This window comes from Solanum tuberosum, unplaced genomic scaffold (assembly GCF_000226075.1).
Source record: "Solanum tuberosum cultivar DM 1-3 516 R44 unplaced genomic scaffold, SolTub_3.0 scf00013, whole genome shotgun sequence".
NCBI lineage: Eukaryota > Viridiplantae > Streptophyta > Magnoliopsida > Solanales > Solanaceae > Solanum > Solanum tuberosum.
Window position 1 is genome coordinate 1,856,773 of NW_006238940.1, and position 16,118 is coordinate 1,872,890.

General features: G+C 36.4%; 1 protein-coding gene across 1 annotated transcript in view; it reads right to left on the reverse strand.

Moving 5' to 3' along the window:
* LOC102601987 (uncharacterized protein At5g03900, chloroplastic) overlaps positions 1–16,118 on the reverse strand; it is a 35,563-nt gene that overhangs the window by 11,174 nt on the left and 8,271 nt on the right. The window contains exons 2-10 of the mRNA XM_006339968.2: positions 14,874–14,981; positions 14,676–14,776; positions 13,297–13,377; positions 8,560–8,632; positions 8,413–8,478; positions 6,257–6,343; positions 5,874–5,939; positions 4,262–4,404; positions 4,093–4,179 (exon numbers count right to left, since the gene is read on the reverse strand). Of these exons, the coding sequence (XP_006340030.1) occupies positions 4,093–4,179; positions 4,262–4,404; positions 5,874–5,939; positions 6,257–6,343; positions 8,413–8,478; positions 8,560–8,632; positions 13,297–13,377; positions 14,676–14,776; positions 14,874–14,981 (812 nt within the window). The remainder of the gene's footprint in view (positions 1–4,092; positions 4,180–4,261; positions 4,405–5,873; positions 5,940–6,256; positions 6,344–8,412; positions 8,479–8,559; positions 8,633–13,296; positions 13,378–14,675; positions 14,777–14,873; positions 14,982–16,118) is intronic.

Below are 16,118 nucleotides of genomic sequence, written 5' to 3' on the forward strand. Positions count from 1 at the left end.
GGGGGGGGGGGGGGGGGGAGATCCAATTCCTATCGAGGCAGCTCAACTACAAGGCAATAGTGGTTTGCCAATGATTCACGCCAAAGACATCAAATTCACAACCATTTTAATCATCTAGCCCCAAAGTGTTTCTAGAGGTACAATCACACCATCAACCTACAACATACTTGTCCCATCATGCTCAAGCCCTTATTATCCGCAAGGGTTACCTGACATTTGGCTACTTATAACATTACTCTCGATCTTACTAGCCTACAACAAGTGGAAGACTAATGCGGCGTGGATCAAGTTCATGTTTGTGATTGTCAAAGGCTCCACATTCATCATACTGTTAATTTGAGTCTATCTATCTCTTCGAAATCCCTTTTCCTCAAAAAATATTCAAGTTCCTTCTATTACAAAACGTCTACTCTCGGTTCAAATATTTGCACGAGATAATAACGTATTTTTTGAATTTCATCCCTCTTATTATCATGTAAAATATCAAGCATCCCCGACACTTCCTTGTTTTGGGTCAGAGTAGTGACAACCTCTACTCATTTCCCCTCAAGTGAACCTCTAGGCGTCGTCCCTCATAGTCTCCCTCCACCTTTCTTTCAACAAAAACGTCCTCTACCGATTGGCACATTCGGCTAGGGCATCCTCACCAACGTGTCCTTCATCGACTTATTAGGAAGTATGGTTTACCTTGTTCAAGTTTTAATTTCAATCATATTTGTAATGCGTGACAACTTGCCAAGTCGCACAAGTTACATTTTCCAATTTCAATCAATATAAGTACTTCGCTGTTACAAATACAATTCGTTGACGTTTAGGGACATGCTCCCACCTACAAAGGGGAGAAATTACTCAACTACCAACTAACTTGTTATCCTAATCCCCGTCTTTTGTTGGATATGTTTATGTCATGTCTAATTACCTCTCCCCAATTCTTCCTCAATCTACCTCTCCATAGACCTATCACTACAAATCTCTCCCACCTCATCATTGGGGCATCTGTACACCTCCTTTTCACATGCCCAAACCATCTCAGCCTTGTTTCCTGCATCTTGTCTGCCTCTAAGGCCACTCCTAGTTTACCCCATCATTCTTAATTTTTCTCTCCTAGTATGCCCACACACCCATCTAGCATCCTCATTTTCGCTACATTCATTATATGAATGTGTTAGTTTTTGGCAGGCCAACACTCTACCCCAATAACATAGACAGTCTAACAACTACTCTATAAAACTTACCTTTATGTCTTGGAGGGACCTTCTTAACACATGATGCGAGTTTTCATTTCATCCATCCCACTCTAATACGAAGTGTAAAAACACATCATCTATCTCCCCATTTCCTTGAATTATTAACTCAAGATACTTGAAGCTTCCTCTCTTGGGGATGACTTGTGAATCAATCCTCACTTTTGTACCCATTTCATGTGTTGCGTCACTAAACTTGCACTCCGTGTACTTTGTCTTAGTCTTTCTCAACTTAAAGCCTTTTAACTCTAGGGTCTATCTCCAAACCTCCCATCTATCGTTATCTCCACCATGTGTTTCGTTAATCAATACTATGTTTTGCAAATGCCATACACCATGACACCTCCTCGTGAATATGCCTTTTCAATTCATCCATCAACAAGGCAAATAAAAACATGTTCGGAGTCTCCTCCTATTGTTCTCACTCAGGTCTTGACACCATCGTACAAGTCCATAATCACTTTAGTGTATGCCACAAATGGATCTTTTTGCTCCAAGTCTCTCTATAAAACCTCTCTTGAGACTCTAGAAATATTATTAGGATACATTACATTACAATCCTTTTTCACATGGGACAATATATATAATCCTATTACTATTCTAATTTCTAACCATTATTATAGTTCAAATCTTCCCTCCCAGTGTGTTTGTTAGTTGTTGCATGTTTGCCCCTCATTAACCAGAAAAATGTAACTCTTCCTTTGGTTAATGTGTATCCCAAAGATAGCTTCAAACAGGATCAAAATAACTATTAAATACTTAGACTAGGCTTTTCATTTGCAACACAAAATATTAGTGTATCGTCTGCATACGGAAGGTGAGTTACCTCCAACCTGGTAATAAGATTGTTTGCTATATTCAACCTCCCTAATTCATTCATTACCATTAGCAATTTTGATCATATTGTTCAAATACTCCCTAGGGGCCTAGCTAGTATGAATAGAAAAGAAAAGGTGAGAACGGGTCACCCTATCTCAATCCCCTTTGAGAGGGGAAAATACCCGTAGGATAACCATTGATTAAGATGGAGAACTTGATGGTGCTAACACAAAATCTGATCCAACTCACCCATTTCCTTTCCAAAATCCAGTTTAGGAAGAATACGTGATAGAAAGTCCAGTCCACATGGTCATATACCTTCTCAATGTCAAGTTTGCACATTATTCTAGGAATCTTCTCCTTGATATTGGAATCTGTACTTTCATTAGCAATTAGGAAAGCATATGTGTTTTGTCTACCTTTTATAAGGGTCATCTGGTATGCATCTACCAGTTTGTGTATCACTCTTTTTAGCTTTTTAGTGAGTAACTTGGATATAAATTTAAAGATAACTTCCGAAGTCCCTTTAACTCCTCGGCTCTATTCTTTTTAGGGATAAGAGCCACATATGTAGCATTGAAGCACTTTAGAGAAAACTCCAGAGAATGGAACTTCTTAATAGTTGCCATTATATCAGCTTTGACCACTTCTCAACACTTTTATATGAAGTTAAACCATTAAAACATGGTATTTAATGGTGGAAAGTAGGGATTTAAGACTAAGGCTCCTAAAATAGAAATTAGGGAATTGAGGGAATTAATGGACTCCAATTCAAAATCTAATTACCTAATTGGACTCTACGACTTATGGCTGACAAGAAATGTATTTAATTCGGGGGTTTTGATTTTTCCCCGCATTCAAATTATGGAGTTAAGTCCAATGGATTGTCTAATGTTGTTAATAATTCCTCTAAATAGATCAGTCATTTGGAGGAGCTTGCGCATGGAAAAACGGTCATAAAACAACAGCTTGGCTTGGATGGAGGTAAGTTAAGGCCTAACAGAGGAGGTTTCCCCTTAAAAAGTATAAGATTGTGTAATTGTTGGTATTTTTGATGGATTTGGGGATTCCATACATGCGAGGTGACAAATGTATATACAAGAACTGGGGTATGTTACCTTATTAAAAAAAATATATACGAGAACCAAGTTATACTATCGGGTTGCTAAAGCATGGTTACTTTTACATATGTGTGGTATGTTATATGCTTCAATGATTGATGTGCATACTATATATATTCATGCACATTGCTTATGCCAGTTTTGGTTTTTGAGAGATGTACCCGGGTTGCGCCTCCATTTGTTCCATATTGATATATATGCGTATTTTGAAAGATATTATCAACTATCCTAACCGTGTCTGATATATTGTCAAGATTGACTATATTATGATTTTCAGTTTATGTTAATAAATATTGTGTTGTGTGGTTTACTTGTCATATTTTTTGCTAAGGGTTGTTTACATGTCAATTTTTTTTATAATGGTGGTTTACTTATCATATTATATTGATTATTTTGGTAAGTTCCACCACAACCCTTTCAACGGCAGTCCAATGAAACTTACTTAGTACTCTACATACTCATCCTTCTTTCACCTCTTACATCCATGCAGTGATAGTTCTGAGTGCCATCGAACCAAGTGTGTAGCAGATCAGCATTTGTGATCCAGCGGTGAGTCAACCACTCCAGTCCTGTGGTGACTAGATGTTTTAATTTATTTACTTCTACTCAGTATTGTCAGGTTGCGTCCCACTTGATTCTGAGATTCTCCTTTGACTGTTGTTGGGTTTAGACTTATGGATTCAGCTATATACTTTGGATTTGATCATCTTTTGGGCTATGATATTTAGAATTCCTTATCATTAAATTGTAGTTTTTATGCTTAGAATGTTTATGGAAATGCTTAAAGGGATGGTTCACTCGGTTAGGGGTTGCCGGGTGCTGGTCACAGATCCTTGTGGAATTTCGGATCGTGAAAATATATAGAAGCAAAAGTTAAGAAGTCTAAAGCACCACATGGAGATCCTTACTTCAACATGGTACCAAGAACAATGACTCCAAACAAATTGAGCCCACCCAATCCAATGACCAATGCCCTTTCCGATGAGCTTGTTTTACTGCATTGTAAACACTCATGGTTGAGAACTCAAATCCACAAGTAAGAAATCCAAATTTACCAGCAGTTAAGACAAATGATACCTAAATTGCCACTTCTTCTCTTGAAGAAATCTTTCAACCTGTCCAACCCAGTCAGTCCATCTTTTTCCTACATACTCCTTCCTTCCACTCCTTTGTGGAGCAGCTGTACGCTGAAGTGATGGAAATCGGTACAGGATATTTCCCTGGAACAAACAATTTATATAGAACAAGAATGTGAGAATTTTTCTGTAAAGAGATCTTTGGGCGTCTAACGAGAGAATGAGACATCAAAAACCCCTCAACAACCATGTATTTATGCATACAGTCTCTTATAAACTATTATGTTTGCCTTAGTAACCCTTTATATCACTTTTACCACAGCACCCCATGCTGTTAACTCCCGTAGGACACTATAAAGATATTTAAATTTTGGCACCACACTTGTACACAAAAGTCAATGACACCAATAATATACACAACAGCTCAAATCAACCATTACTTCTAAATTTTCTGAGCCCTTAAAGTTGAAATTTATTCAAGAGGAGAAAAACTCATTTACGCAGTGATCTGTGCTCTTTGTACTAGAATGCAGAAACAACCTTTCAACAGATATTGAGAAAGAAAAAGGAAGCCCAAATGAGACAGAAGTTTACATCGTCTTGCATAATATAACAATGAAACTCTTTCATATCCCTTGTTTCTTTAAGTTCAACTCCTAATTTCATTTACATTGTTGATGTCTAAATCCTGATGAAATTTAATAAAAACATAGAAATGACTACTTTATCCCGTATCTTGAGCTTTGTTATCCAAATTTATAGATTAGGAAAAAAGACTTGGCTCTGTTCAAAGCTTGGACGATATATTTGACCTTTTCAGATATCCTCTTAGGGTCAAAATATGATAATTAATGCTCTCTCAAACAACTCGACATATGAGTTAACTACAAACAGAGCTCAGGTGTGAAATTGAGATTAGTATGTTAAAACTTTTTACAGATTCTTTAGATTATTTTGAACTATTAATACAATTACAATATCCATAAAATAACTAATCAAGTTTGCCTTTTGGGTCGAGCTCGTCGCACCGGGCTTGCCTAGTGCGGGTTACCTCTCCTATGTGGTTTGCGAACTATTGCATAGGAGCGGGGGTTTTACCCTGTGCGCTCCCAAAGGGTAGCGGCGGCTGGTTTCCCATGTCATAAAAAAAAAAAAAACTAATCAACACAAGTACGATACATGTTGAAGATTTCAGGAATCAGGGTGAGGAGTCTAAATGAAATGGCTGGCAAAGGCAAGAGTGTCAGTAATGGGGTTAATTGAAGTGAGGAGAATTGATGGACCAAAAGTTTAATAACTTCTGATGTCTGTCGCCCAGAACAAGGTTTCAGAAAATGACATTAGAGATTTCAACAGCAACATATCCAGTCTGACTCCATATGTGGGGTCTGGGGAGGGGTGGGTGTATGTAGACCTTACCCCTACCTTGTGTGAGGTAGAGAGGCTGTTTCAGAAGCTAAAATTGATTCTCAAAATTTTCTTGAAGTCAAGGTTGCACTATGGAAGACACCAAATCCTTTTCCAAAGCCACGTGCACAGAAAAAGGCATCAACCATACTAATCCGAAGGAAGAATTCAAACAAAAATATATCATTAATAAAGCTTTCACATACTTCCTCATCTACTTCTGGCTGACCATCAAACCGCAAAAGCACCGGAAGGATGTATGACTCATCATCCTGTCAGAGAACCCACAGGTAATTCAAAAGTCAATTCTCAGAACAGGAGTAAGATAACGAAGTGTAAATAAGCACCAAATTAAAGCAAGATGAACAATCAACAAGATATCAAGTATAACTGAAACGCAAAACATGGACTCTCAGGATTACCAAATAACTAAGTACTCAAAATGTTCAATGGATTTAAAAATAGTTTTCCTGAAAAGGCCATTGGAACAAAAATTATAGCACATTACTGCTGTGGAAGGGGAAAGACAAAGCAAAAAGATAATGGACAACAAATCCAACATATGGGTCGTGTAAGACCCATCAAGTACCGTTTTATTAGGAGTCTCCACATCAAGAAAAGGAGCAAGTTCTTCAGCAGCAACAACGCCACCATTTGATGATATATACTGCCCTACCTGCAAAAGTTTTTAAACAATGGTAATTATTATATGTTCCTAGAAATATCTGATTATAACATAAGAAATTGTAAAAGTTAGTGACAGCACATACATTGAACTTTTTTTTTATGACGTAGATGTCACTAAAAAGCATCAACAGATGCAAACGTAACAAAGGAGAGATTCAATAACACTAAGGAGCTGACAAACTCCAAACAAAGATCAGTGTTATTTACAGGGTAAAGGTTAAGCCAACTAAAATGACTAACAAAACATCTAACCTTCAAGGAGTAACTTGAATTTGTGAAGGCATCAGAACATCTATGATATGATTTCTCTGTCCGTACATGCAACAACTATATACCCAGTGTAGTCCCACAAAGTAAGGCATGGGGAGGGTAGAGTGTACGCATACCTTACCCCTACCTCAGAGGCAGAAAGGTTTTTCCGATAGACCCTCGGCTCAAGGAAAAATAATCCAAAGAATTCCAAAACAAAGTAATGAAAGAAAAAGCATAACAAAGCATTTGGAACAGTTACTACAACAAAACATTACGATAGACAAAGTACAAGAAACAACAAATAGTAACAGAAATCGAAGAAAATGAAACTACAATAGCAATGCTACGACTACTAGTATGGACGGATAACAAGACAATGCACTACTACCTACTAACCATCTACCCTAATTAGTGTCCTCCATAACCTCCTATCTCGGTAAGCTGAAATTGTGTCATGTCATGTCTAATCGCGTCTCCCCCCAACACTTCTTCAGCCTACCTCTACCTATCCTGAAACCATTCATAGTCAACCTCTCACACCTTGGACTAGGGCATCCGAGCATCTCCTCTTCACATGCTCAAACAATCTCGGTCTCGCTTCGCGTATCTTATCCTCCAATGAAGCCACTCCCACCTTATTCTGGATATCCTCATTTTCTAATCCTATCCCTTCTAGTATGCCCACACATTGATCACAACATCCTCATGTATGCAACTTTCATCCCCGGTCCTGAATAAAGAAGAAGTTAACATTAAGTGCCCCTTTGAATTAACTTATTTTTAGGTGTTTTTGAATTTCGAGTAGTTTTTTAGTTTTAGAGATGTTTGGAAAGGTTATAAAGTGCTTTTAACCACCTACTTTTAGGGCCAAAAGTTTTAAAATAAGTCAAAAGTCAAAAGTAGAGTACCATCTACTTATAACTTTTGACTTATAAGTTACTTTTTATAAGCCCATCCAAACATGCCCTAAGTCTTTCCAAGCATTCTCTTTTTGTTGGTATATCAATAATAGTTGCTCTTTACCTACCAACAAAGTTAACATTAAGCACAGAAAATCCCAACTAGCCACCACGCTAAATTGTACCTCACTCTCTTCGATTCATTGCTCAAATAACCAAGTAGCTACATGCGACTATGAGAGCATTGGCATTTACACCTCTCCTCTATCAAAAAAATAAACAATCAAACATCCCTTCCATCGAATCATTTCTCACTAAACTTAGATACAAGAGTATGACTACAATCTCTTAGTCATCTATATGATACATACTAAAAGATTGAAGCAAGGGTCACTTCATCTGGGATACCTACCCCTTTATCCAGACAAAGTAACTATAGAGATGTCCTGGGGTATCAAAAAGACATCTAGATAAGGGAAAGTTTGTAACTACAAAGAAAAGATTGTAGTGAAACAACCAGAACACTTATTGTGGATGAAAGCTGCTGTAATGCAGAACAACTAAAAGAGAACATTTCAATATGTTGTGCCATTTTATGTGGGTAGAGATTAACCCCGACCAAAAAGCAAAATCAGAGAGTTACCAGAAGCAGGAAAGAGAAGAGGAAAAGACAAGTAGAAAAATTATCAGAATGCCAGGAATAAGTAATTTAAATAATAGACTACTTGACTTGGAGTTGTAGCTTAGTGGTTGCAATTCTATCCAGAATGAGTAAAATGTAATCCCACCGAATGGTATCCTCTTCTACTTCCCTTTCTCATTATTCACATGCCCCAGCCCACCCCCCACCACAGAAAAAAGAAAAAAAAAAAGCAACGGACCGCTAAATTCAGTGCTCAATTATTACCAACTTCCACCTCTCCTCTTCAATCTCTTGATTTGGATCACCATCACCAAATACAAAGGAGAAAACCTGCAAATTTAACAACCGTTAGTTATGAAAGACTCAGACGCAAATATAAAAGCATCTGCTCTAATTCCTTTTACCACATACAGATTCAATGAAGTTCATCCCACCACTTTCTTTGCGAACTCGTCGTCTCCTATAATAGTATGGATCCCAATACCTGACAGAAGTTAACTAGATTAGAAAGGTGCCCGTGGATTTCATGAAGCTTTTAGCCATGGTGCATAATATTTCAAAATGGAAAAAAGAACCCTAAGGTTCACCCATATATGGTTCATGATAAAGTTACCCCATTGAACATGTATCACGGTTGCTAGGTTAGAACATTAAAATGTGAAAATAAGTATATTTCTTCCCTAAAACAGAAGCAGTAATATTTCTTGCCTGTAATACCTAAGAGCAAAAGATAGTACTTTTATGGTATTAGGCTAGCTGTCATGGTCACTGATCAATCAGGTAAAAGGAAAGGACGAAACCAACCATCTTGGTGCTATTATTGTACTGTTTTCAAATAAATAATGTTCCTTTTATTTAGATTAACTCAATTAAGTATCTTCTTCCCCTTTTGAGATTCTAATTGTCTTATATTTTCACCACAGTTATCTTCACAGGGTCTTGCCCAAACTCAAAGGGAAACTCTTATTTTGCAGTACATAACAGAGATTGTAGATATCTGGAATAGCTGCTTCAAAGAGCCTTGGACTAATCACTTGTCTACCCATAATGAGATCTTCATCCCATTACCTTGTTTATATATTGCTTTGTTTCTGATTAATGACCAAAGGTTCCTTATGGATCTCCACACACAGATCCCACCCCATAAAAAGTGTTCACAGGATTTGTTGTCGAATTACCTCTCATCCCATACTTGGTTTTAGTCACCTCTTTCAACAGTGAGTTCTCATCTAGAGCAAGCTCCACAACCACTGCAACACCAGGCTTTTATTCCGGATCTTCTGGTCTCTAATTGCCCAACCTCATTTCTTTTTGGTAACTGTCAGAGTGCTTCACCCCAGACCTCACTTGTGGGATTTCACTGGATACGTTGTTGTTAGAGTGCTTCAGTTAACCATATGTATCTTATTTTTCTCACTGTTTCCTTTCCAAAGGAAATTCCTTCTTAGTGCATTAATTATTTTTCTCACGTTTGCAGGCATTGGAAATATAAGCATCATATAAGTAGGCAAAGCATCAAGCACACTAAGTATTGACTCTTCCAGCTAGTCAATTTCTTCTTACAGTTTCCTATTAACCATTACATATAAGACTAAAGGTATATGATATACCTTTAAACATGCTTTTGGCTCCTAGTGGCATTCCCAAGTATACTTTTGATAATTCTCCTATCCTTCCACTTAGGTTTTCAGTCAGTCTATGTATATCAGTTACCTCATTGATTGGGTAGACATCGCTTTTGAGACAGTTTACATTCAAACCAGAGATGCTTCAATTGGAATAAAGATCACCCTAAGCATTGTTAATTGAAATCATCTACATATTGCGGATGAGAGATCTCCTTATTGTTGCTTCGCCTAGTGTTCACCTTGAAACTCCTGATCTACTCATTAGCTTCTGCTGTCTTCAGCATATCATTCAGTTCTTCCATTGCTAAAATGAAGAGGAAGGGAGACAGTGGATCTCCCTGCCTCAATCCTTTGAGAACTTCATTGACTGATCTAGAATTTATTTCGATTGATCCATCGTCTTTCAAAAGTCATCTGAAATAGAATGCATATCAGTTACCCCACATTGAATAAAGAAGGTCATTGAAAATCCATCAAGGTCGGGGCCTTATCTCCTGCGCATACTTTGATATTGTCCCATATTTCCTGAGGTTCAAAGTGGTGTAGTAGTATCAAATTATCATCTCGTGATACCATGGGCATACCCTTAGATTACATTGTGGTCTCCATTCCTCTGTTTCTGTATCATAGTATGTTACTATCTCTCTCTTGATGTCTTCAGGATTCACCAAAATATCCCCTTCTAAAGAAGGTTGGTTAATAGAGTTGTGGTTATCAGAAAAAAAGTTGGTCAATAGAGTTATATCTTCTGTGAGCATTTGATGTTCTATGGAGAAACTGTGTTTTCTATCCCCTTGTTTCAGCCATAGAGCCCTGAATCTTCACCTCTATGCCACCTCCTCATGCTTAGCTATCTCCTCAAACTTCATAGATAAAGCAGCCTTTGTGGCTAACTCTACCTCAGATAAATTCCTATGATCCGAAATTTCATCCAGTTCTGCAAGTTGATTAAGAATATTTTGTTTCTGCAAACCCAAGTTTCCATGGATTGTCCTGCTCCATTCTTTTAGTTTATCCTACAAAGCTTTCAATTTGTAGGCTAAAATGCGGTCTGGACTTCCACCACAAACAAGGGAATCCTACGCGTTCTTAACTCTTTCATTAAACCCCTGTGTCTCTACCACCAGTTCTCAAATTCGAAATAGGATTTAAGGTCTCATTTGTTTGCACTTAATGGGGTCTGAATCTGAATGGTTTAGACATTAAACCATTAAGTGTATTTGTTTTCATTACGATTTAAGCATTTAATAGGTCTGAATAGGTCTTAATCATTAAGATCTAGAACAAAGTCTTAATATTATTAAGAGGTATTCTTGTGTGGATAATATTCACCATCACTCTATTCACAATCATCAGCCACCACCACTAACCACCTTTGCCATCACAACCACCTCTTCTATCACAACCACCACCATCATTATCAGCCACCATTATTGTCGTCTACCACCAACCATCTCTGCCATCACAACCACCACCATTGCTTAACACTACTATCAACTTCTATCACACTTACCTCCTCCATCATTATAATTATATCCATTGTCGCCACCACCACCTCTACCACTACTATCAAGTCAGGACCACCACTACAGTCAGTTCCCACTACCAACAAACTACACCACCGCCAACTACCACCACCCACCTCCACCTCCACCACTACTATCCGTCACTACAAGTCTACAACTATTGTGGTCAATTTCTACTGCCAACCACCTCCATCATCATAATTAGCACCATCACCAACTACTACAACCACACATTCTTCCGCCACCACCACCAACTACTAACATCAACCGACTTCATCATTACAACCACCAACACCACTACCAATCACCACAACACCAACCACCTCCACCGTCACAATTATCACCACCATCATTACTAGTCATTAACAACAATTACCATCACAACCACCACTACAAACTATCTCTACCATCACTAGTACGCATAAGTGTTTCATTTTTTTTTTTGTATCAAATAATAATTTTATTATATTAATTTTTATTTGAATTGTATATTTATTATGTACATTCAAATTTTGAAAAACAAACCGTCTTAATTATTCCGTGTTTAGATCAAGAGACAACATCTTAATCGTTCATATGTGCATTCAGATTCAAACGTTTAAATCTTAATGAAAACAAATAAGGTCTAACTGGATCCTAATCACCACATTGTAGCATCAAAGGAGAGTGATTTGAAGTAACTTTGTGCACAACAAATTGCCTGATATTTCAGAAGCCTTCATCCCACTCCTCTAAAATTAAGAACATGTCCAGTCTTGCGTCTATGACATGTCTATCCCCTTTATTCGAAGTGAACTTCCCTACTGTTAATTGTAGATCCACCAGCTCCATGTAATTTATAAAATCTGAGAAGTCGGACATTGCTTTATTGTATCTAAATCAATTCTTTTTCTCTCAAGAAACCTCTAACAATGTTAAAAGTCCCCACAACCACCGAAGGCCCTTCAAGCAAACTCCTTGTTGATCCAATTCCCCATCATACCTTTTCTATTTCCTTCCTAGCATTTGGAGCGTAACACCAATGAGATGCCAACTGAAATCCTGGGTCCTCCCATTAAACTTGCAGGTAATGTAGTAGGAGCCCAAACGACTGATTTGGCTTGGAAAACTGAAAGTCTTGAACCTATTCGTGTTTGGATTGGAAAACTAAAAGGCAGCTATTTACTCTTATATAAACAGCACAACTTAATGCTTTGGAGTTTGACTACACCCGAAGAGAGAGGTGTCAATGTGAGAAGAGTTCTACACACAAAGTCTAGAAGAAAAAGTTGTTGCTACAACAAAAGAATCTGTTCCTATCAAAATTTATCCATACAGTTTTTGAGTGTAATAATTAGTTTCTTTGTGTTGGTTCAAGACAATACCTTGATTACTTTTATAGTTGATTCTAGTAGGTGTTGCTTAGTGTTTGTAAGGGACTTTATTGATAGGGTAGAGTCATTGAAGAGAAGAGTTGAGAGGTAAAGGTTGAGATTGTTGGGAACAATTTCTTAGGTGTTACAAGGGCAGTTGTAAACCTTAAATTTGGGTCGATTTTAGCGGAAGAGATTGAGTAAATCCTACATAGGTGGGTGTAGTTTTTGTCTCCCTTGAGCAAGAAGTTCTCCAAGCTAAATACTTGTGTTGATTTACTATTCTTCAATTTACCTTCTTGCATAGTTGCTCAAAGAACCTGACTCTTTGAGGACTTAGGTCGCAGCCAAACTAACAAAAATGCATCATAAAAATAAATGTTGACTCAGATGGGGAAATAAGTTAACATCAAATAAAGGAAAAGAAAACACTCAATTATCTCTAAATTTAATGTTCTCATGTTGTTACAATAAATAAACATAATAAGAAAACTATGAAATCAGTCAAAATATAAGAACATGAATGCACAAAAGAGGTCATAAGTGAGGCCCTTAATAAATTTCAAGAAGCAAACAAAGGTAAGCAAAATTGCACTAGAGCGACATTGCTCTTTCCTCAACAATGGATCAAATTATAATTACCAGAATAAATCGGTTGGGCTGAAGTAAAATGAGAAACCGCTGTCATAAGATCTGCCTCGTCTTCCCCGATTGTCTTCTTCACTGTAAAGAAAGCAAATGTCAAACAAATGGCCCAAAACTAATAGTTTGGAAAGCCACCTTGTAATTGGATTTGGTGTAATTACTATCCTAGTAATGACATAGCCTAGTAATTACACAAAATAGTAATTGTGAATATCTATTTGTTTGTCATAACGTAATTACTGTGAAATTACAAACGTAGTGTTTGGTTGCCCAAGAGTAATTACATAGTTAGATCTTTTAAACTTTTAAATAAAATTAATTATCAAAAACTAGACGTTAATGTTTGATAAACATGTGTCTATATAAGAAATATTGCTAAATCATATATATTAGTAGGTATTCAAAATATATATTTATTTTTTAAAATGTAGCATTAAATAAGTGTAGATTTGTAACTAAATATTGTAAAATATAATTGATAGTATTTGGTTTTCAAGAAAACAATATTATAGTTGAATTAATTAATAAAAAATTTAACCAAACACAGAGTTTGCAAAACATAGTGGGGATGAATGTTTGACAAAAAAATGAATATTACAGCCATAATTTTATAACATTTTCAAATGTTTGATAAAAAAAATAATATATGAATTCTTACATCTCTCAGTATGAGTCAATTGTGAGGATGCATGTTTGACAAAAAATCAATATTGTAGCCATAATTTTATAACATTTTCAAATGTTTCATAAAAGATAATATATGAATTCTTACATCACTCAGTATGAGTCAAGTTTGCCTCTAACCTCATTCAATAAGGAAATCCAACTTTAGTGACAAATCCAACTTTAATGACATCACTCATTATAAGCCAAGTTTGTAGATGACTCATTCTTTCTACAATTAGGAGGTGTAATTTTAAACAATCAGAATAATAACACAAATAAGCAAAATGAAGGAGAAAAAAATAAGAAAGAAAGAAAGAAAATATGAGAAATTACATCGAAACATATGGAGTAAGGGTTTGAAAGTAAGAAGTAAAGAAATAAAAAATAAATTACGTAAAAAGAATATTACATTAAAAAGTAAAAATTTAAATATAAATTTAAAAATTGAAAAAAAATATAAATTAAACAAATACGGAAAAGTAACCTTGTAATTACACCATATAAACCAGCAATTCTCAACTATTGAAGAATGTAATTACTACCCCCTCAATGTCAAACAAACATGCCAAAATTGTATAATTACACTCAATTCCAATTATAAGGTGACTTTCAAAACAGGCCTCAAGGGGAAATGTGAATTTGAGAAAAATAAGTATCTCAAGCAAAAGTAGGTACAAAATGCTTCCAAGACTTCTAATGTCAACAGATACCTTCTACTAGAGAGGATAGCAATTATGGTTGTATAGACAATGACAATCGAAGCAATTAGTGTTGTACCAAAGGAAACCCTCACTAAGTATTCACCTGCAAGCTGCAAAATATTGAGATTCCCTCGGAAGATAAGTATTTACGGGTAGACCTATTCCCAAAAACACATACTGACATCACCAATAAAATAGAATTAATACCTTTGCTTTCTCCAGCAAAGGCTCAATCTTCATCCTAAATGATTTAGCTGTGAGATTTGAACGATAATCCTTAGGAAATACATACAGGACATCACCTTCATCTGACACCTGCCAAAACCATATTAGCCGCACTCTGATTAAACAACCGAAATGTAGCATAAATGCTTCACGCTATAACCCTACAAGTCATCCATTAAAAAGGTGATCAACTTCCAAAAGAAAGAACTACAAAGTTCAATGATATATTATTCCACAAAACCTTAGAGCATTCCAACGGAAAACCCTAATAAAAAGCCTTGAACAAAATTGTCACCAGATACATCATATGAAATTGCAAACTTTTCAGCTACCACTGATCACTCTTAAGAACATACTCATCATCCTTTGGGTTAACCTTCTCTATTTTTTCTAACCGGTTGATTAAATCAAAATAAGAGAAACTAATCTTTTCTGGCGAGCTTCACAGGCAATATGAGCCAATGGCAAGAAAGGTCTTCACTATTCCCAAAAACCCAGTTATTCCTTAAATAAGTATATCCAACCATTAGGTCCTCCAAATTTTTCTTGCTTAGCACTAGCCTCCATATATAATAATTTTCTGATTAAAACAACCTTTGGAAAGTCAAATGTCTAGCTCACGCAATGGAATTTATGACATTTAGCTGAAGATCAATTAAATCTTCACAAAATAAAAGGAAGAAAAAGTAGAGGAAAGTATGATTTGCATTTATTTCCCTTTTCTTTGTTCCCTTTTAATATTTGGGATAATATCTTACATAAAATAAAAACATTTAATAAGCCATTTGAGCTAGAGATTTTACTTCTAGAGGTTCTTTTGGCTGAAAAGTTTGATGTGATGACCGTAGGCAGCAAACAAGTCGAACCTGAAAGCTGGAACCCATATTTCATAAATGCCTTCTATGCATTAACTAAAATAGTTTAAGAGCCTTCTATCCCATTAGTAAAATTTATAGTTCAGCTATATTAAGTGATTATGCTACTACTCTTTCAGATCTACTCCCTCCTAAGGCTGGCAATTGGACCGGTTTTTGTCCGGTACCGGTTGAACCGGTCTTATAGGTACCGGAACCGGTACTGAAACGGAACCCGGATTTTTATCCGGTTCGGTAAGAACCGGTTCCGGTCCGGTTCAACGGTCAATTTAATTTTTATTTTATTTTTTTTATTTTAAAAAGTGAACGTTATAAAGCCGTTGGGCCCTTTTAGCCGTTGGGCTTGGGCCCA